At 38.7% G+C, this 22,977-nt stretch overlaps 2 protein-coding genes and 1 pseudogene across 4 annotated transcripts; 2 read left to right on the top strand and 1 right to left on the bottom strand.

Moving 5' to 3' along the window:
- Positions 1 to 416: 416 nt before the first annotated feature.
- LOC147938580 (uncharacterized) lies at positions 417 to 4,790 on the top strand. The gene is made up of 3 exons (XM_087464226.1): positions 417 to 3,101; positions 3,668 to 4,522; positions 4,605 to 4,790. The coding sequence occupies exons 2-3, from the start codon at positions 3,875 to 3,877 to the stop codon at positions 4,788 to 4,790; spliced, it is 834 nt and encodes a 277-aa protein (XP_087320352.1). The 5' UTR covers positions 417 to 3,101; positions 3,668 to 3,874.
- A 47-nt stretch (positions 4,791 to 4,837) lies between these two features.
- On the top strand, positions 4,838 to 7,989 carry LOC104711148 (uncharacterized). Of its 3 annotated transcripts, none has more exons than XM_087464229.1 (7): positions 4,838 to 4,971; positions 5,045 to 5,194; positions 5,287 to 5,361; positions 5,453 to 5,545; positions 5,655 to 5,820; positions 5,898 to 6,011; positions 6,105 to 6,416. In XM_087464229.1, exons 1-5 carry the CDS (start codon positions 4,852 to 4,854, stop codon positions 5,658 to 5,660), a joined length of 444 nt encoding a protein of 147 aa, XP_087320355.1. In that variant the 5' UTR covers positions 4,838 to 4,851; the 3' UTR covers positions 5,661 to 5,820; positions 5,898 to 6,011; positions 6,105 to 6,416. The 3 variants fall into 3 exon arrangements, with proteins under 3 accessions (XP_087320355.1, XP_087320354.1, XP_087320353.1); XM_087464228.1 differs by having other exon boundaries at positions 5,651 to 5,820; XM_087464227.1 differs by lacking the exons at positions 4,838 to 4,971; positions 5,045 to 5,194; positions 5,287 to 5,361; positions 5,453 to 5,545 and adding exons at positions 6,530 to 6,804; positions 6,891 to 6,969; positions 7,110 to 7,506; positions 7,582 to 7,989 and having other exon boundaries at positions 5,683 to 5,820.
- Positions 7,990 to 9,505: 1,516 nt separating this feature from the next.
- On the bottom strand, positions 9,506 to 11,189 carry LOC147938579 (uncharacterized; annotated as a pseudogene).
- Between the last annotated feature and the right edge of the window lie 11,788 nt (positions 11,190 to 22,977).

Below are 22,977 nucleotides of genomic sequence, written 5' to 3'. Positions count from 1 at the left end.
AATTGTACATTAATCTATGTGCTACTAAAAAGAATGAGACAATAACCCTTATCATTATAAATAAACTTAGTAGCCAAAAAAAATCATAATATATTTAAAATGAGTGATTATTAGATTATACAAAATTGTTATAGTTACTCGATCAACCATAAATATAAATTTAATTTTTAAAGCACACAATATATATATATATATATATATATATATTGCCATAAATTGTAACATTTTATAAATATTTTCTTTTTACCGATGTTCACATATTTCACGGGTGAAATGTATTCTTATACGTTGATTTTGGAATTTCATTAATTTTTTCAGAATGGTTTTTTGATAATAATCCATCATTTATAGAAAATATTAACAATCCGACTAACTCAAAATATTTAAATAGCCTAATCAAATATATCAAATCAATAAATTAGACTATCTTCAGAAATTTAATTTAGAATACGACTGTTACTAATATATAATAAAATTAAATAATTAAACTACCGAGTAATTTAGTATATGTTGTTATGGTTACATAAGAAACATGCAATATTGTTATTGAAACAACCCGACCCTTTTTTTTTTAATAATATACAATATATAATTAAGCATCCCATACTACTTAATTAAACCAACCAATAGTAAACCAACATCCAATAACATGCACAGCGGAAACATACCAATGATACATAATCAATACAATAACACTAGGTAACAACCCGCACATAGTGCGGTATAAAATATTTATTTAATGTTCTTACTGTAATTTTTATTTACAAAATCTATTATATTTATGGGTAATTGAAATATTTAAAATTCGATTGTGTAGTATATATTTATAAAAAAAATTTGTATAATAATTAAATTTAACACGTGAGAGTTATTATAATATCAATTTTATATTATTATATCATATGAACAAAGGGTTCTTAAAATTCATTTTAAAGATTTTATGAAAATATAATTTTGAAAAAATACAATGGTAAATAAATGTAAATATTTTTAAAAGCTGATGACAAATAAAGGAAAGAGTGTCTTGAGCTCTGTAATGCTGACACCTCAGCTTTTTGGCCAAAAAGTTCTATTAATAGGAGATTTCTAATCCTTCTATCCAGCAACCCAACATAACACTAACCAAGGTTCCAACAACATAACCAATAAATCCAATAACACACAAACGAGACCCTAGATCATCCTCCTCCTCATCGCCATGATTCCATGTCACATACCTGCACACCACAAACAACAATTGAGATGCGTAAGTATTATCATAAATACTTAGTGAGGCCGTCCTTCCATCTACTAGATTATACACACAAGCATTTGAGACTCTCATGTTTAAGCAAACATACAAACACACAACAATACATCAAACCAGGAAAACAAGTCTCGGATAAGACTAGTGTCGACCGATGCTACATCGGTGTCGATCGATGCTTCACGACATGGTGTCGACCGATGCTACACGGTGTCGATCGATGCTTCACGACATGGTGTCGACCGATGCTACACGGTGTCGATCGATGCTTCTTCTGCAGACACGAACTGCACGAACGCGATCGATCCCCCGTTTCAATTCATCTCGAAACCGTCTCAAACTCACCCAAACACCTATGGTAAACACGAAAACAACGAACCCAAGCAAGCAAACACCACAAGCAACAAGGAAACACCCAAACAAAAGAGATCTCATGCTTAGATCAACCATGGTCAAGCACTCACCTCTTTTACAGGAAGATTGGGTTGAGAAACGGTGGAAACAACACCTTAGGAACCTTCTCCTTCGTTCCCAGCAACAGCTCTTCCTTCTCCAGCCACAGATCCTTCCAAAAACGTGAAGAACAGACCCAGAAACTCACAGAACCACTCTCCAATGCTTTCTCTCCTTTTCTCTCTTTTCTCACTTAACGGCGACAAACAAAACTCTCTAAACCCTTAATTCGTCGCTCCTTCACTTATAAAATATGATTTAGGGATTTCTAATTGAACCAAACCGAACCAAACAGCAATTAAAACAAACCCGACCAAACCGTAACACAGGGTGTCGATCGATACACCAAGGGTGTCGATCGACACTCACACTAAAAATACAATATTTGGTTCGCGTATGTTACAGTTATGATTACAAAATAAAACATAAAAGGTATGAATTTGATTTTTAAACCACACAAAATACATGTTGCAATAAACAGTAACATTTTATCAATATTTTATTTACCATAAAACTTCTTACACAATCAAAGATTTCACGGGTGAAACATATATTTATACGAAAACGCAGATTTGAATAAATAAATAAAAAACTTTAGTTACATATTATGTTTGACACAAACAGTTAATGGCTCTAGGATAATAACTTTACTATAATAATTTTCTTTAAATTGATTTATCCCGTACATAGTGATGGGTTGTTACCTAGTATTATTAATTAGTCATCATATTGGTTATTATAGTAATTTTTTAAAAACGTTGATAGATTTTTGGTTTGATTTAAAACAAAAATCTGAAGTAACCGAAAACAAATTTTTTATGATAGATAATTAATGAAAAATATAAATCTGAAATAACTGTGAAAAATAAACCTGTAAGATATTATATCTAACTTGCCATATATTATGAAAGTTCGTGGTGTTTTTATAAATATGTATATCGTGAAAAATAAATATGCCATTAATTATAAATATGTCGTAACTATCGTTAGCAAAAGGGCAATTGTCATGGATACCATTATTTTTAGTTTTTGGGTCAAAAATACCACCAGACCCAATAATTTCCATTTCTAACAATTCTAATTAAAACATCTGACGAAAATATCCTCACATTTCTCAAACCCTCGTTTGCGTCTCCTCTCTCTTGAGACGAAAAGACTAATCATCGGACTCTCGTCGCCGGCATATCTCGCCATTTCGGTAATACCTTCCTTCGAGTCGCTGTTTCGAGAATACCTTGATCGAGATCACCTTACCACCAAAAAATCCTCTATATACAGATCGAGATCTAGCCTTGTTTTTCCTCGTCGTCAGTGCTTTTGCTGAATCTCGTCTCCGCTGATCTTCTTGTTTGATCAATCTTCACCACGCGACACTTTATCATCGGTTTATTGCCATTTATAAGTAAGCTTCAGATCCATTTTAATGAATTGTTCTCGATTGTGTGATTTACGATTTGATTTTGTGAAATTTGAAACGATTGTGTGTGTGTGTGATATTTTCGTAGATTCTTATGATTTTGGTGTAATTTGAAATGACTGTGAGTGATATTTGAAACGATTGTGTGTGAAACAAAAACCTAAACAATTTTGGGTGAAAATTTTAGTAAATTCTTATGATTTGGGTGTAATTTGAAATGATTGTTTGTGATATTTGAAACAATTGTGTGTGAAACAAAAACCTAAACAATTTGGGTGAAAAATTTAGTAGATTCTTATGATTTTCTAGTAAAAAAATATTCTAAATTGTGGGTTACAATGTGGATGATAGTTTTGTTGAGTACAATGGGGATGATAATTTTGGGGATGATAGTCATGGCCAAGAGCGAGTTCAAAGGGGATGATAGTTCTCACGTTTTGTTGAGTACAATGGCGATGCTAGGTTTTTAAAATTCATGAAAGAATCTATATAATTTAGGATCAATTTCCTGACACGATATGCGTTTCTTCTCTTTCTTTTATATGTTGCAGGATATGGGTGATTCTTTCCCTATAGAAATCAAACTTCCTGAACTTTGTTTCAACATTGGAGAGGAACCGAGATCAGACGTGACGATAAACTAGTTTGTAAACAATGATGGCATCACAAAAGTGAAAAGCATCCTCTTGGTTGCAGAGTATGAGAGGATCAAGAATTCCTTCCTAGGACCAATTTTGAAGGTTATCAACAGAGGACTGATGATGTCAGGGAAAATGGTGCACTGTTTTCTGAGCAGGAGTTTAAAGGTATCAAAGAAAAATGAGATATGGATGCATTTTGGAGGACAGCCTATGAGATTCTCAATAAGAGAATTCCATATGGTCACTGGATTGAAATGCACTGAATGGGGAGGTGATGAAGATCAACGGCAGAATCGTTATAACTGGGCTAACACTGAAGATGCTCACACATATAAAGATCTTTTGGATATTCTACAAGAAACTGATCCAGAGGAAGCAGATGAAAGGTTCTCTCTTGCGATGCTGATCCTTATAGAATGCATCTTCCTTCAGAGGTACAAAGGTAACAGGCTTCCTGCAAAAAACCTTAAGAGGGCTCAACATCTGGATGTTTTGGCTAATTATCCGTGGGGAAAAGATGCATATAATCTTCTGATTAAATCAGTAAAGAAGAATGTCGAATTAAATCTGAGGAAGAATAAATATTACATACATGGATATCCGTTGGCATTGCACTTGTGGATCCTTGAGTCTGTTCCTATGTTAAAGTCTGCTTTCAGTACATTGAGTGTAATTGAGCGACCAACAACATACCTGTGTGAAAAATACACACATACAGTTAATCCATCGATTGCTCAAGTGGAGAACATTGAATCATCAAACCATGTAAGTTATATTCTCTTTAATTTTAAGAAGGACTAATAGTAATTTAGGACTGTCTAACTAAACAGAAATTGTTTGTGTGCAGCTCAAGGTTATTCACATCTTACCATCGATACATGATGATGCAGAAGATACAGTCTTCTTGGAAGACACTCCTGATCAAGATTTGAGTATGTTAACAGAAGTAGTGAACAAGGGATACAAATTGACAATTGAAGACTGGGGGGAAAAAGGCATTGGATGTTGGTGCAGTGATGGAAGATATTGCTAAGAAATCTTTCTAGTTCCGTAACAAGGAGAGACTAAAGCCATCCTCTTCTGGAGAGTCACTAATGGAGAAACTAGACAAGCTGTACAATATTGTTACAGATGGATTCAAAGATATCAATTGCAGGCTATCGAAAATAGAAGAGAGTCTGGGAAGATATAAACCTACCAATACAGACGATCAGGTAAAACAAATTTTCTCTTTAAGAATTTTTTTTCATGAATGTAACTTCTAACCGTTTTCATTTTGTGTTGTAGGATCTACACCAAGATAGTGGAATGCCTACATTTCCTAGTTCTCAAATTTCAAACCCTCCATTCCCCAGTTCTCCATGCGCTGAACAAAATACGGAGCATGTGACTCAGGTTCCTGACTCTCAGATTCCTGACTCTCAGATTCCTATAGAGGTAAAGAATTGGTATCTTACTTGTAAATTAATTTTAGGGAAAGTAGTCTTGATTATGTACTAATGCTTCCTAAAAACGATTTGTACTTGCAGAGTGGTGATGAGATTCGTCCGACTAACAATTCTCCCACTGAACAATATACATCTGAGACTCAGATTCCTAAGGAGGTAAGAATCTGTTTCTTATTTGTAGTTTGAATATTAGGGAAAGTATTCTTAATTATGCACTAAAGCTTCCTAAAAACATTTATATTTGCAGTGTGGTAATGGGATCCGACCATCTAACATGTCTACCACTGAACAAAAAACAGTGCATGTGGCTCTGACTTCTGAGATTCAGATTCCTAAGGAGGTAATAATTGGTTTGGTACTTGTATTTTGAATGATAGGGGAAGTATTCTTAATCAATGTATTAAAAGCTTCTAATGTTTTTTTTCAAATACAATTGGTGTTGAAGTTAGGTATGAGAACAAAAGGAGCAAAGGAAGAGTGAAGGCAATTCTTGAAAACGGAATCAGTATTTTGATGGACAAATCAAAGAAAGAAGAATTTTTTGGAGAAGAACAAATTCGGTTCTTCGATAGAGAGAATGAAAGTGAACCAAATCCAGAAGTTTTAACTACTGAGGTAAATGAAATGATTCTTAGAACTTTTTAAAAATATTCTAACACATTATATTGACAAGTGAAATAATTCATATCCAGTTCTTTACTCCAAGGGAAAACCAAACGAAGGAGTTAACCCAAACGGAGGAGTTAACCGAAAAGCTCAATACCATCACTGAGGAGATGACCCAGAAGCTCGATTCAGCTGTTGATGTAAGATTTATTATACAACTTTTTCCTGTGATTTAATTTTGTAGGAAAGTCTTCTTAAGCTAAAAAAGGTTCTAAAACGTGTTTTTCTTGTAGGGTGATGAGGAGAACCTTCCTCAGGAAGGTGATGATGAAGAGAACCTTCCTCAGGAAGGTGATGATGAAGTGAACCTTCCTCAGGAAGGTGATGATGAAGTGAACCTTCCTCAGGAAGGTGATGACGAAGAAGATGACAATCAAAGTCATCATGCGGATGAAGGTGAGAATCTAAATGATGGTCTTGATAAATAAGAAGATCATGTACCAGAAGGAGTGAGCCCAAATGATGGTGATGATGAAAAAGAAGACAAACAGAATCCACAAGACGAGGGACCATCATTTGATCTTAAATGTTTTAGTTCACCTGAGGTATGTCAATTTAATTTAGTTCTTGTTTGTTTTGTATATATCATTGCTGATTTTTGTAAAAAGTACAAAGAGGACATTCATAAACACGTTTCTTTGTTACATCTTGATTTCAGAAAAAAAAAGAGAAAGCTGGATAAGAAATTCCAAGAAAGAAGCAAAGAGTTGATGGTGATGGTGAGAAGCAAAAAGATGATGGTGAAGGTGAGAAGCATGTTCCAAGGCAAAGCAATCGGCTCACAACTCCATCATTTTCAACCATTATTCCATATAAAGCACCAAGAAACCCTGCCACATCTGCTATTCATCCAATGTTCAACCCTTTCCTGTCTCCATCTTTCAATGACATTGAAGAATTGAATTCTTGGAAGAGCTCAAATATCATAACAGGGTTAGTGTGAAGTTTTAACAATTCTTGTCAACTTTAAAAATTAAGTTTTTATCCAAGTATAAGAGAATGTTTTTTGATAATTCCAGGGTAATAACGGATACAGAACCATTAACCTCACATTGGATACATTTGCTGGGAAGACCAGAGAAGAAATTGCAAGAAACGGTACTGCTCACAAATTTTGTTTCAGTTTCTTTTGTGTTGGGTGGATTCATGAATCCTATCCTGAATGTCAGATTATCAATTATTATCGTGTCTATTTCTCCTAATACACTATAAGTATTTTTTTTTTTTTTTTAATGTAGCATATTGATGCAGCTTTGGGATTACTTTGGTTGAGAAGAAACAAGGATCCCATTTATTTTCACAACAAGAGACTTGCAAAATCAACCTTTGTGAGGCCAGACTTCTTTTTAAAATTGAAAGCTGGATACTTCAGTTTCAAGAAGGATAACTTTAAATCACAACATGTGTTTCCAAAAGAAGTCACTGATATTGTGAGTGGGAAGTTGCCTTCGGTTTGTCTTCCTACTGAGAAGTGGCAGGATCTCGAGGGAGTTTATGGTATTGCCTATAACTCTAAATACAAACAGTTCATTGGTATGGAAATAAGCTTCAAGTCCAGGAAGATTACTGTTTTTGATTGTCGAACTCATGAGAGTAAAGGTGACTTGGTGGAAACTCATGTTAAGCCAATTGCAAGTAAGAACTTATTTGATTATGATGTGAATCTTATGCTTATGATATATTACTGATAACTATTTGTGTGTATTGCAGAGATGATACTTATCTCTTAGGCACTGAAAGAAACAGAGGAACAATTGATCTGTCTCCATTTAAAGTCTTATGCCCTAAGAAGTTCTTTCGTCGCATTAAGAGTGATGCAAACTGTGGATTATTCATCCTTAAAATGGTGGAATGCCACTCAATGGGCGTAGAAGAGATGATGAGTAAGCTTCAAGAAGAGGTTTCAGAAGATATAAGAGCCAAGTTATGCTTTGATATCTATCATGATATCATTCTTAAGAAGATTGAGATGTTTAGAGGTTGATTTTTTGTTTTCAGATGGTAGACTTTTCTTTGGATTTATAAATTTACAATGAATTTATTGGAATCATAAGTTATGTGTTTTGGGATTATGATTTAAATGTTAAAGATACTTAGTAAATGGTGTGTTTTGTGAAACTTTTCTTATTTTGGATGGTATTTGTACAGATTAGGGAAAGAATGAAAATTATTTAGGAAGGGTTTATAGAAAATCAGGATGGCTTTCCTCAAATGCGCATCTAGGAGGATCGAACCCGCAACATTGAGAATTTAGAAGTGGGAGAGTAACCAGTAGGCTAAAGCCTGTTATTTAGGAATATGTTATAAGCTTTAATATATAATGTCAAACATTTAGGAAGGGATTACAAAAAATAAGGATGGCATTAATAAAATGCTCATCCAAGAGGTTCGAACTCGCGACATCGAGAATTTACAAGTGGGAGAGTAACCAATAGGCCAAAGCCTGTTATTCAGGAATATGTTATAAGCTTTAATATATATGGTCAAACATTTAGGAAGACAATTAGGAAGGGATTACAAAAAATTAGGATGGCATTCCTCAAATGCGCATCCAAGAGGTTCGAACCCGCGACATTAAGAATTTACAAGTGGGAGAGTAACCAGTAGGCCAAAGCCTATTATTCGAGAATATGTTATAAGCTTTATATATGGTCAAACATTTAGGAAGAGATTACAAAAAATAAGGATGGCATTCCTCAAATGCGCATCCAGGAGGTTCGAACCCGCGACATCGAGAATTTACAAGTGGGAGAGTAACCAGTAGGCCAAAGCCTGTTATTCAATAATTAGTAATAAGCTTTAATATATATCGTCAAACATTTTGGAAGGGATTACAAAAAATAAGGATGGCATTCCTCAAAATGCGCATCCAGGAGGTTTGAACCTGCGACATCGAGAATTTACAAGTGGGAGAGTAACCAGTAGGCCAAAGCCTGTTATTCGGGAATTAATAATAAGCTTTAATATATATGGTCAAACATTTAGGAAGGGATTACAAAAAATAAGGATGGCATTCCTCAAATGCGCATCCAGGAGGTTCGAACCCGCAACATCAAGAATTTACAAGTGGGAGAGTAACCAGTAGACCAAAGCCTGTTATTCGGGAATATGTTATAAGCTTTAATATATATGATGAAATATATAGGCTATTTATTTTAGGAAGGCTATTTTGTTATTTAGGATAGCAATCCCTAATAGTGTAGGTATGTAATTTAAGAAATAATGATGCATAAATGCATTCCCAACCTATAAAAACACACAAAAACAAGAATGTGTGTTAAAGAAACTGAAAGCTTTCATAAATAACAACATAAAGGTAAGACAAATTATATCTGCTAAAAAACTTAATTATATTTAGGAAGGAGTTTCTGAAATTCAGGATGACATTCCTTTACAGTATAAAAGTATGTTGTCTTAATGTTTCACATAACAGAATGGCTACCCAATCAAATGAAAACTATAAATTGAAATTAAAGAATAGAATACTGTAAAGTATGAAACACATCATCCTAGTTGTATCATCCTCTACAACACCTACAAAAAAAATGAATGAAAAATGTTAAAATACATATCCCAAAAATGTCACAGATTCAACATATAGCTTTGTTGTATAAAAGTTATCACTAACCGATAATCATATGGGAAGTCGGCATGTACTCTTATTGTGTCCTGCTGTGCCACATCTACTGCACTTGTGACTCTGAGACTTTGAACCTGGCACCCCAAATTCTCCATCAGATCGCTTTCTTTTTTTTGGTGGTCTCCCACTGTTTGGCTTACTAAATGGAGGTGCACAAAAGAATTCTTCTATAGAATCAGGGAAAATCCAATCTTTTATATCTCCATTCGGGTGTATGCTTTCAGCATATACTTTAGCCCATGTCTCAGTCAAGTAGCAAACATGAACAAACTTATTTTCATCCCTATTTGAACGCTTCGCAGCAACAATGGCGTGAATGCACGAAATTTTGTCGATGTCAAAAACACAGCAACTGAAATGCATGTTCTTCAAGTAAACAATAAACTTGTTAATGTTGTCCTTCACCTCAAACTCGTCTTCATCAACTTGGAAAACGTCAAGTTTCATTGCATCTGAGAATCTTGATACCAACTTCTTCACTACTTGCAGCGTGACAAGCTTGTCATGTTTAGCAGCCTTTTCACGTCTCTCATGAAACCACGAAGTCAAAGTTAACCTGATTGTCTCAAGAAGAGAAAGAACTGGCAACTCTCGTGGTTCTTTCAACATCGAATTAAATGATTCTGCAATGTTTGTTGTCATAATATTGTAACGATTTGAAGGAGCATAGGAACAAGCCCACTTTCTGAAATCGGCCTTTTGTAAACACTCAGCCAACTTAGGATTTGCATCTTGAATCTAGATGAATATTTTAGCAAACTCTTCACGAGTATAAGCAATGGCTGCAGATTCAACAAGTGGCAAATATGATTGACCCTTGAAACTTACTTTGATGTTGTTTCCAAGGTGGTATTTGCAGATTCCATGATGTGATGTTGGATACAACTCTGTAAGTGCTTTTGCAATGGACGATGCACAATCAGAGACAAACACCAAATCTGGGGCATCAGGTATGATAGTACGAAGACACCTAAAAACAAATTCCAAGATTTATCATTTTCTGAATCAACAATAGCAAAGGCTATCGGGTATAGGTGTTGATCTCCATCTTGTGTTGTAGCTACTAATAAAGTTCCTTTAAATTTCCCCTTCAAGAAGGTACCATCTACTGCAATCACTCTTCTCAGCAAATCAAAACCTCTTATCGATGGACCGAATGCAATGAACACATATTTGAATTTAGTACCAGAATCCATCTCAAGATAAACAACTGATCCTGGATTTCTTTCCTTAGCCATGAACAACCATTTTTCTATGTTGTGGTAACTGTCCTCAGGAGTTCCTCTAACCAAAATCTGAGCTGCCTCTTTTGCTCTCCAAGCTTTTTTGTATTTTATATGAACACCATGATCTAATCTAACTCTCTCAATTATCTGTTTTGGTTTGAGTCCAGCCTTCTTTTCTGCAAAATGACTGCAAATAAAGAACCAAGCAGTTTTGCAGTGGCTTGCCTATGGTTCGCATTCCTGTATGTTGTATCACAATTGTGTTCTCCCATATACTTAATCACTACAAAGAAATCAGATGACTTGAGCTTCATTGCATGCATCTTCCAGTTGCAACTAGGATCGAAACAACCCAATCTCAATCTCGTTCTATCTGACCACAAAGATCTGAACTCAAACTTGAACTCAAGTGCAAACAGCCGCATCTTCATCATCAACTCTGCTTTGTTTTTGAAATATTTCCCCTCATGTATATAATCAGTCCCTTGAGTGTGATGTGAAAAACCTCTAGGAATACCATCATAAATCACTTTTTCAGCAGTTGAACAGGTATCAGCATGTGATTCAGAAACTGTGGCGCCACTTCCACTTGGTTCATGAAAATCCTACATATAAAATGTAACAATTAGGGAATATCTGATAAAGACTTTAGGATGACTTTCCTAACATATAAATATCAGACTTCATTTCACCATATCCTTCTTAATGCACAAAGAAAGATTCTAATATATATGACTCTATTCTTCACAGCAAGCACCTATTACAAAAAACACATATGTATTCTATGATTTGAAAGACATTGTTTTTTGAGTAAAAAAATAGAGCCAACTTTACCTTGGTTGTTAGATAACGAACTGATGCAACAGATATATCACTATTCGAAAACTGAAAACCTTGAATGCATCGGTTGTTCTCGAAAGTAGCTGACATAGTATTACTTTCTACATTCCCAGAATCAATAGGCAGCTACATAAAAAAACAAAAAAAAACATCAAATATAAGAAAGACATACTAATGCAGTAAGAAAACTACAGTGTATTCACTTACAGTTACACATAAACGATTCAACTCAGGGTCATCTTGAAACTTCCTGAAAAACGTCTGTACTTGACGATCATTTCGCAAATACATTGGTGGAGAATCTTCTACCATCAAATTCATCCTTGAAGAAAGCCTATAGCTAAGTTTAATATCATTCACTAAACAATCAAGTCCAAAATCTTCAATTACCATCTCAGCTAAAACCTTATATGTGATATTCTCATCTACTTCACTAAGAGATCCTCCTTTTTTAGAATCAATTGCAAAATCTCATACTCCTCTATCATTTTGTTTCCACTCCCCACAAACAGAGTATAACTCAATCATAGTCACTAATCAGGTTAGAGATCATCTTGCGATTGAGGCTAGATCTTAATATGAATCGAGAGGAACCACTACCAAATTGAACTTGCGAATCGAGAGGAACCACTACCAAATTAAGCAGGATCGATCACTAAACTGACATCAGAGCTAGATGGGACACAACGACGGAGCTAATCGTTACCAGAAGATCTCGTCGGAAAAGTTGGTGCCATCGTATCTGTAACATCCGCGAACCAATTTTTGCAAATTTGGTGTGGGTGTCGATCGACACCCTTGGTGGCATCGATCGACACCATGTTTTTCCGGTTTTGTCGGGTTTGATTTAATTGTCGATTGGTTCGGTTTGGTTCAATTAAAATCCCTAAATCGTGTGTAAAAGGGGGAAACGACCCTAGGTCGTGTTGTTTTGTTGGTAGTCGCCGCTTTTGAGAGAAAGAGAAAGAGAGAAAAGAGAGAAAACGTTTTTGTGACTTTCTGGGTTTGTTCTTGGGGTTTTTGGAGAGATCTGAGGCTGTAGGAGGGTTAGCTGTTGCTGGAAACGAAGGGGGAGCTTCTGGAGGTGTTGTTTTCCACGTTTCTCAATCCAATCTTCCTGTTCTTGAGGTGAGTGCTTGACCATGGTTGATCTAAGCATGAGATCTCTCTTGTTTGTGTGTTTTCTTTGTTGTTTGTGTTGTTTTGTTGCTTGGGTTCGTTGCTTTCGTGATTCCCAGTGTTTTTCTGAGGTAATTGGGTGAGTTTGAGACGGATTCGAGATGATTGGGAAGGAGAGTTCGATGTTCGGTTTCGCGCAGATCGTGTCTGCAGAGGAGGCATCGATCGACACTAGGAAGCATCGGTCGACACCATTTGGAGTGGCATCGGTCGACACTGTTCAGCATCGGTCGACACCATTGTTTGTAGCATCGATCGACACCATGAGGCATCGGTCGACACTGGTCTCAGTCGAGACTTGTTTTCCTGGTTTGATGTATTGTTGTGTGTTGTTTGTTTTGCTTAAACTTGAGGGTCTCATATGCTTGTGTGTATAACCCAGTAGATGGGAGGACGGCCTCACTAAGTATTTATGATAATACTTACGCATCTCAATTGTTGTTTGTGGTGTGCAGGTATGTGACGTGGAATCATGGCGATGAGGAGGAGGATGAACTAGGGTCTCGTTTGTGTGTTGTTGGTCTTTGTTATATTGTTTAGGATGGAACCTTGGATAGAGATATGTTAGGTTGCTGGATAGAATGGATAGAAATGTTATTGTATGGGTTTTGTATTATTGATATGTTTCCGCTGTGCATGTAATTGGATGTTGGTTTATTATTGGTTGGTTACCGTGTGTGGGTTGGTTTGTTTAATTAAGTAGTATGGGATACTTAATTATATCTTGTATTTAATTATTAAAAAAAAAAAAAAGGGTCGGGTTGTTTCATTTTGGTATCAGAGCCTTTACGGTTCTAGGATGGTTAGAGCGGTTAGGAATTTAATTGGGTGAATTATTTTCCTTTTTGCTTGATGCATGATGTTGTGTGATGGAGTTGATTATGAGTAGTTAGTCAATTTGTTTGTGGTATGGAGTACTAGTATCATCCTCTTCGAGCCTTCAATGAGATTCCACGGTAAGTGTTTTTGTGTATTGTTAGTTGTGTAGTGTTTTTAGCTTCTTGTGCGGGAGGTGCATTTGGCTATTGAAAAGTTGTTGGAAAGTGGTGGAACACGCCGGTATCGGGAAATACCGTTGGCGGTGACTTGTGTAAATGGATGTATTGCAAATGGAGTTCGTTTGGATTTTTGACTCGTGAGTCATGTGGAAAGGAAAAAGCACGGGAGTCTATAAATGGGAAGTTTCCATAAATAGAAGGTTGCTATAAATGGAAAGTTTCTAAAAAATAGAAGTTTCCAGAAATGGAAAGTGTTGAGGTAGATCTAGTCGGGAGATACTCGTTGACATCGGACTTATTTGCTCAGGATACTGTGAGCCCAACTCATGTGATACCGATAGCTCAATGGACTTTGTGGCCAGAGAGTGGGAGTGGTATGTTTGCTTCGGATGACGATCCGTGAGCGCGCTTTAGGGTGACGACCTTAGAGTGGGATTTTGAGACTCCCTGGATACCGTAGCTGTGAGCCGTGGCTCGGCAGTGAGCCGGTATGTCTCGAGGGTTGCGACCCGAGAGCGGGGGGAGTGGGCGTGTGAGACTCCCTGGATACCGTAGCTGTGAGCCGTGGCTCGGCAGTGAGCCGGTATGTCTCGAGGGTTGCGACCCGAGAGCGGGGGGAGTGGGCGTGTGAGACTCCCTGGATACCGTAGCTGTAGGCTGTGGCCTGGCAGTGAGCCGGTATGACTCGAAGGTTGCGACCTGAGAGCGGGGCGAGTGTGTGTGTGAGTGACTTCCTGGATGCCGTAGCTTAAGGCGGTTGGCCTGATAGCGAGCCGGCATGATTCGTTGGTTGCAACCACGGACAGGGGAAGCACTGAGTTGTGAGAAAATAGTGTCTTTGATGTGAGTATATTGACTAGAGGGAGACCTCGTGGTTCAGTCGGAGGTGTGCGGGCTGTTGCGACAGTGCACGGGAAACCTTGGCTGACGATATTTAGGTGAGATTCCCTGGATACCGTAGCTGTAGGCTGTGGCCTGGCAGTGAGCCGGTATGACTCGAAGGTTGCGACCTTAGAGCGGGGGGAGTGTGTGTGTGAGTGACTTCCTGGATGCCGTAGCTTAAGGCGGTTGGCCTGATAGCGAGCCGGCATGATTCGTTGGTTGCGACCACGGACGGGGGAAGCACTGAGTTGTGAGCAAATAGTGTCTTTGATGTGAGTATATTGACTAGAGGGAGACCTCGTGGTTCAGTCGGAGGTGTGCGGGCTGTTGCGACAGTGCACGGGAAACCTGGGCTGACGGTATTTAGTTCGGTCGGGGACGTGCGGGCCGTGTTGACGGTGGCACGGAGGTCTTTGACAGTTGGACGGTTTTTCGGGATTCGAGGACGAATCCTTATTGGTGGGGGAGAATTGTAACATCCGCGAACCAATTTTTGCAAATTTGGTGTGGGTGTCGATCGACACCCTTGGTGGCATCGATCGACACCATGTTTTTCCGGTTTGGTCGGGTTTGATGTAATTGTCGATTGGTTCAGTTTGGTTCAATTAAAATCCCTAAATCGTGTGTAAAAGGGGGAAACGACCCTAGGTCGTGTTATTTTGTTGGTAGTCGCCGCTTTTGAGAGAAAGAGAAAGAGAGAAAAGAGAGAAAACGTTTCTGTGACTTTCTGGGTTTGTTCTTGGGGTTTTTGGAGAGATCTGAGGCTGTAGGAGGGTTAGCTGTTGCTGGAAACGAAGGGGGAGCTTCTGGAGGTGTTGTTTTCCACGTTTCTCAATCCAATCTTCCTGTTCTTGAGGTGAGTGCTTGACCATGGTTGATCTAAGCATGAGATCTCTCTTGTTTGTGTGTTTTCTTTGTTGTTTGTGTTGTTTTGTTGCTTGGGTTCGTTGCTTTCGTGATTCCCAGTGTTTTTCTGAGGTAATTGGGTGAGTTTGAGACGGATTCGAGATGATTGGGAAGGAGAGTTCGATGTTCGGTTTCGCGCAGATCGTGTCTGCAGAGGAGGCATCGATCGACACTAGGAAGCATCGGTCGACACCATTTGGAGTGGCATCGGTCGACACTGTTCAGCATCGGTCGACACCATTGTTTGTAGCATCGATCGACACCGTGAGGCATCGGTCGACACTGGTCTCAGTCGAGACTTGTTTTCCTGGTTTGATGTATTGTTGTGTGTTGTTTGTTTTGCTTAAACTTGAGGGTCTCATATGCTTGTGTGTATAACCCAGTAGATGGGAGGACGGCCTCACTAAGTATTTATGATAATACTTACGCATCTCAATTGTTGTTTGTGGTGTGCAGGTATGTGACGTGGAATCATGGCGATGAGGAGGAGGATGAACTAGGGTCTCGTTTGTGTGTTGTTGGTCTTTGTTATATTGTTTAGGATGGAACCTTGGATAGAGATATGTTAGGTTGCTGGATAGAATGGATAGAAATGTTATTGTATGGGTTTTGTATTATTGATATGTTTCCGCTGTGCATGTAATTGGATGTTGGTTTATTATTGGTTGGTTACCGTGTGTGGGTTGGTTTGTTTAATTAAGTAGTATGGGATACTTAATTATATCTTGTATTTAATTATTAAAAAGAAAAAAAAAAGGGTCGGGTTGTTTCAGTATCTCGTCGAAGAAATAATTGGAGTTTATAAAATTTTAACACAATTTGTGTTTATAAAATGCAAGGGTAAAAAAGTCATTATGTTTATTAATGAATGGTATTGATGGAAAAATAAGGAATGTGTGGTATTTGAGGAAAAAAAACTATTTGAGTGGCATTTTAGGGCATTTCTCTTAGCAAAATCTGTTGTCCAAAATAATTCTGTCACAAAAAATTTGTCATGCAAAAATAAATATGTTGTGCAAAAAAATCTGTCTTATATAAACAAATCTGTCATCACTTGAAACAACCCGACCTGTTTTTTTAATAACAATATATAATTAAGCATCCCATACTACTTAATTAAACCAACCAAACCACAATTCATCATTAAACTAGCAACAACCAACAACATGCACAACAGAAACTTATAACATTAATCAACTCAAATACACAACATCGATACAATAACTTTATTAACCCATCTATCCAACAACATAGCATAATTCTAGCCAAATTTCCAATAACATAACCATCAACACATAAATGAGACCCTAAATCATCCTCCTCCTCATCGCCATGATTCCACGTCACATACCTGCACACCACAAACAACAATTGAGATGCGTAAGTATTATCACAAATACTTAGTGAGACAATCCTCCCATCTACTGGGCTATACAATCAAACAACTGAGATTCAAATGTTAAGCAACACAAACAACACAACAAACCAGAAAAATAAGCGTTAGACAAGTTGGTGTCGACCGACACGGACCGCAGACACGTTCTGCTTGAAGTTGATCATCGAATCTCCAATTCTAACCACCTCCAATCCGTCCCAAAACTCGCCCAAAGGCCACATGAGACTAAAGGAAACCTATAGCATCCAACACAAACAAGAAAAACACCATAACAGCACAAAACAAGCAAAACACAAGAGATCTCAGGCTTAGATCAACATGGTCATGCACTCACCTCCTTTGCAGAAAGTTCTGACCCAACAACAACAAATCCAACCCTTAGAAGGCTTCTCCTTTGTTCCTAGCACAAGATCTTCACTCCACAGCAATAGATCTCTCAATCCAAGCCAAGAACCACCACAATTTCTCAAGAACACTCTCTCTTCTCTCTAACAATCCAAGCCAAGAACCACCACAATCCTTTGTTCCTAGCACAAGATCTTCACTCCACAGCGACAGATCTCTCAATCCAAGCCAAGAACCACCACCACAGCGACAAAACAACTTCCCAAAATCCTTTAGGTGACTTCTCACATATATATCTCGGTTTGGAATTTCCCTTAAACCAAACCACACCAATTCAACGATTTAAAACGATCTGGTCGAACCAGAAATAGCTGGTGTCGATCGACACTACCCATGGTGTCGATTGACACCCATCCTAAAAATTCTTAATTTGGTTCACGGATGTTACAATTCTCCCCAACCAACAATGATTCATCCTTGAATCCCGCAACACCGTCCATCCGCCAAAGACCTCCGTGCAACCGTCACCACGGCCGCACATCCGTCAACCGGACTGAACACCGTACTCGTCCGCAAAACTCATTCAACCACCGTCGCAACGGTTCACACCATCCAACCATCCGGTCTGCCGCAACCGGGACACCCCTGGTCAAAATCATCTTAACCCTAGTGGTCAACACAACTCAGACCCCACCGGTAGACCCAAACCAGACTCTCCAAACCATCAAAATTCTGCCCCCCTGGCCAGCATAACCTTACCCTCCTGGTCAACACACAGAAACCCCGAGATTGAACCCCCATCAACCCCAAGATCCGCATCCGATCACAACAGAAAATCTGAGATTGAACCCCCATCAATCTCTTAAATCTACAATCGATCACAATGCTTATTGCCACATCCTTGACACTTTTGCCTCCAACTCATCCGCTCTTAGGTCACAACCTTTAAGCCATACCGATCTCACTTTCAGACCCCCCGTCTTCGAGCAGTACCGTCTCACCCTCAGGTCGCCACCCTCGAGATCTCGGTACTAGGAGAACCCCCATCTCCTCTGCCACCCTGAGCACCGTAGTTCCTTGAGCTATCGATATCTAGGGAACCCCCGTCCCCTCAGGAGAACTCCCATCTCCTCATGAGTTGTTCATGACCCCCCGCCCTTATAGCAAACGGTCATAACGTCTATAAGCATTTCTCCAACAGAGACCACCCCTCCGCGTAGAACATCTCAATGTCCTACCAACACCATATTCTCTCCCAGAATATCACCACTGCCATGGCCACCCCCAGGCCTCACTTCAAACATCTAAAACACTTTGGTGTTCACACACACCCTTTCCAAAAATAGACATGTTCTAACTATTTATAAAACTTTATATTTTTAAAACTTTCTATTTATGGAAACTTTCCATTTATAGAACTCCCGAGCGATTTCCTTTTTCACAAGATCCACAAATTACAAATCCAAAAAACTTCATTTTTATTAAAACCTCAAATGCAATAACGCTTACAACTCAAAACAAAAATCCATAAACGAAAGAAAGAGAACCAAAAGCTAAACTAAACTTCGGGTTGGCCTGCGCCACAACCACCATCATCTGCCTCCACTTAGGATAGAAAGGCCTGATATGCCCCTCCTCCCCACAATGATAACACAGTCGACGATATAGCTACGGGTCACCTTTCTTGAGACAGTCTACCAACCTGTGATCCCTGCCTCCACAACTGAAACACCCTCGCCCACCTTGCCGCATACCTGACATGTCTTCTGGCTTCCTCTTCTGTCCCTGCGCCGGCTTGCTGCCTTTGACAGTAAGATCTTCTCCAGCGTCTCCTCTGTCTGAACTGTTGGACTAACCACCACGACCTGCTCCCTCAGGTCTTCCTCGATCTCAGCTGCGGTCTCCACTAGCTCCACCCTCGTGGCGTAACTCCTCCCTCTGCAATGGACCCTCCAGTCCTCACGAAGCGCCCTCATGAACCTCCCTCTGCAATGGACTCCATCGCCCGACCACCATACATCAGAAGCCGATTGAACTCCAGCTCCCGCACCGACCGTATCCCCTGGGATAACTGTAGGAGCTGCACCTCCAACCGGTATAATGCCTCTCTAGGAAAATACTTGCGGTTGAACTCCTCCACGAAGTCAGCCCAAGACATCTCCCTCTGCACCCTCCTATTTGCCACTGATCTCCACCACAACTGAGCATAACCGATCAGGTTGTGGACCCTTATGTCCACCCAAAACTCCCTCCATGCATCAGCAATGGTAGGGTCAGTACCACCTGAAAACCGCTCTGTACCAATGTTACCCATCTCCCTCAGTATACTGACAAAACGAGAATGAGCTCCCACATCCGCAGCCACTGGCTGCTGCACCTCCACCGCCACTGGCGGTACTACCTGAGCCAGTGCCACTGCCGGCAACCGCTCTAGCACTCACGCTAACAAATCCGTAAGATCAACTCCTCCTCCAGGGAATCCTCCTGCTGGGACTCCTACACTCGGAACCCTAGCATCTCCGGCCACTCGGGCACCAACACCAACAACACCGACCCCTTCGGCGCCTACGGTCCTATAAGCACCACCACAGGCCACACTCGTGGATTCTTCCTAGAAGCCATGCGACTCGCCAACGCCCTCAACTATCACACTCTAGTCCACGATATCACTAACTGCTGAGCCTCTGCCCCTACTGATAAGCTCAAATTAATCCCTAGAGCTACTCTCTCAAACAAGAGATCACTGCAGTACTTAGGGGTCGAATCCACAGAGACTCAAGATCAAACACAATGGATTATAGAGTTTTGTTATTACGCTAAACAAGTTAATTTAATTAATGAAAAAGCAATGCAAATATTTAAATTAAAGTGTTGTGAATTCAAAAAATCAAAAGAGTTAAGCCTAGGGAATTTCTCAGGAAATTATGAAATATTAAATCAATAAAATAATTAAGGTTCAAAAAATAAAAATCAGATCTAGAACTCTAAACTTTTGGTAAACTAAATCAGTTCTCACTGCAAATAATATCTAAATTTAAAACCAGAAAATCCAAATCTCTTTGTAAAATTCTAAGTTAAAAACAAGCTTTAAGAACATGTTTAGATAAGTTCACAGAATTATTAATTCCAATCTCTTTGTAAGATACAATTCTGCTCATCAATGGTTTAATCAGGAAAATAATTATATTCTCATATCAATTTATTTTCCTAAGATAACAATTCTAGGTGATCAATCAAGAATTATTGTGAAGAACAACCAAGGATGAAGATCATAAAAGATTAAGAACCCTAAAAATCTCAGATCTAATAAATCATAAAAACCCTGTGAAAAACCCTAAACCTAACAAGTAAATTACTCAGACATGTTTAATGAAGAACAAATCATATTCCTGAATAACATGTAATAGATATTAAAAGAGTAAAGGAGTTCAAGAAATTCTTCTCTACAAAGCAGTTCAGATTCTCTCTCTCTCCAAAGCTCTCAAGGTTGCAGGAAAATAATAATTCCTAGAAAACAACTTAAGGGTTTCTAAAACCCAAAAATAATATATATACATCCTAAAACACGTCCAGGGGCTTATGTTGCAATTGTAGAAGACTTTGGGCAAATTTGTAAAACTTCCAATTCCTGTTCTCTCGTCGGGTAAACAGGAGTGTCGATCGATGCCCTTTTAAGTGGTGTTGATCGATGCTAGGACTCTGATCCGACTCCAACTTGATTTCCTTCGGTAAAATGCTCCAAAATGATCCAAATTGTTCCATATTGCTCCATCTGTGCAAAAATCCTAGATAACCTGTAAAGACTCAAAAAAAACCTAGAAACAAATCAAAAGACTCAAAAAGCACACTTATATCATGGTTAAAAACCGTAAAAACCATGATATATCAACTCCCCCAGACTTAGCCTTTGCTTGCCCTCAAGCAAAACAGAAACTTAGACCTGTGAAAGAGGTTTGAAAACATAGAATTCACTCAACTGTTGGTAACTGATCTTCGCACTCTTCATCGCCTTGACTCTCAAGAACTTACTTCATATACTTTGTCAATTGAAAAGCATCAACATTCCTTACTTAAATCCCACAATCCTCTGGAATCTCTAGTCTCACCATTGCTATCTCATTACATAAATTAAAGCAAGTACAAGTGAGTTCTTACCTTGGGTGTATTCATCAGTGGCATATGGACTATTTTCAGGCCAAGACATTCTTCTTACATCTCCTTTCCTCTCCCTTTTCTCACTTCCAATTTTTTTCTTTTCTTATTTTTTTTTCTAATCAAAGGTGTAAGCGAATAGCGGGGTCATCGGTAATTTACCTACCCCTCGCTTCCAAGCTTTGTGTGATCATTTGACTCAAGAGTAGAATAATGAGGTCACTGGTAATTTACCTACCTCTCTAAACTGATCAAAATCATCTCATCTTTTATATATATATATATTTTTTAAGCACTGAATGGAAGAGAGAGGGGAGACATACTTTGAAAAATTGCACTATCTTGTATGGCCCGAAGAAGAAGTCTAGTCCACTGATTTCCAACCCCAAAGTAAGTGATTAAGTCCGGTTAAAATCCTGATAAAGGTTGAGACAGCGTTGGTTGAACTAGATATCCTTTGAATAAGGGCTTTCAGGATTGTTGATACAGCTCATAGTCTTTTCCACACTTCAGTTCTGAGGTCAAGCATAGTCAAGAATCATTAGAGTGTTAGCCAAAGAACAAGAACCATCAGTTAGAGATCATAATTCAACAGAAATTTTTGAAAAATTTGACTCAATAAAAACAAAAATACGGTTTTGACACAAGACACAAAAACCAAGTTAGTAGTTAGTACTAACCTCCCCCAGACTTAAACAACACTGTCCCCAGTGTTATCAAGCAAGGGAAAAGTTAAGAAACAAAAATGTGTTGAAAAATTGAATGAAAAATTGAACAGATTCTCGGGTTACCCATTGGCATCGACCGATGCCATTCAAGGCAGCATCGATCAACACCCTCGGCGAATGGTGAATTTTTGGCCGAATTTCCGTGTTAGTTGCAGTTAGTTGTGTGTGTTGTTGGATCAATCCTTTGATGTTAATTCTGTTAAGAAGCACTCAAACACAAACACATGTTAAAAGCAACATGATAGATAGATAGTTCATAAGTTCAAACAAATTTCAAACACAAACTGACTCAAAGCAAGAATAAAAATGACTCAATCCTAAAAAGGGAAAAAGATAAAGAAAAACCATGATCAGAAGCTAAAATGTAGCAGAAACATCATCATCATCCTCATCATCGGAGACAGGATCAGCAGATGGTGAAGATAGCGAAGGTGACCTGCGCCTAGTACGCCTGGTAGGACAAATGCAGCCACACTGAGAAAGTCGAGCCATGCCATTCCAGATGGCACGCAAAGCAGAAACCACATAAGTCTGATGAGCTCCCTGGTCCATAGTGGCGGGATCCTGCGGTGGCTCTGGAAACTCAAATGTCGCGGTCTCAGAAGAAGAACCAAACTCAAAACCCCCAGCAGGGTTAAGAGCAGCTGCAGCAGTAGAAGCAGTCCATGGAGTGCGATGACGACGGGAAGGAGCAAAAGCAACATAGTCATCTGCAGATGGGTGAAAACGTAACTGCTCTGGATCATTGCCAATGGTGGTAAGATCAGGTCGTGGAAGGCGAACAAAGTGCTCTCCTGTATCATCAATAAACCTC

The sequence above is a fragment of the Camelina sativa genome, chromosome 9 (assembly GCF_030686135.1).
Source record: "Camelina sativa cultivar CO46 ecotype springtype chromosome 9, ASM3068613v1".
Lineage (NCBI taxonomy): Eukaryota > Viridiplantae > Streptophyta > Magnoliopsida > Brassicales > Brassicaceae > Camelina > Camelina sativa.
The sequence above is the reverse complement of the archived record's forward strand: the minus strand, read 5'-3'. Positions and strand labels throughout refer to the sequence as shown.

Excerpts from the sequence above, each read along its gene's own strand:
- LOC147938580 (XM_087464226.1), top strand. The coding sequence starts at position 3,875 with ATGATGTCAGGGAAAATGGTGCACTGTTTTCTGAGCAGGAGTTTAAAG. Across the intron at positions 4,523-4,604 it reads ACATTGAATCATCAAACCAT|CTCAAGGTTATTCACATCTT; the intron begins GTAAGTTATATT and ends GTTTGTGTGCAG.
- LOC104711148 (XM_087464227.1), top strand. The coding sequence starts at position 6,725 with ATGTTCAACCCTTTCCTGTCTCCATCTTTCAATGACATTGAAGAATTG. Across the intron at positions 6,970-7,109 it reads AGAAGAAATTGCAAGAAACG|CATATTGATGCAGCTTTGGG; the intron begins GTACTGCTCACA and ends TTTTTAATGTAG. Across the intron at positions 7,507-7,581 it reads TCATGTTAAGCCAATTGCAA|AGATGATACTTATCTCTTAG; the intron begins GTAAGAACTTAT and ends TGTGTATTGCAG.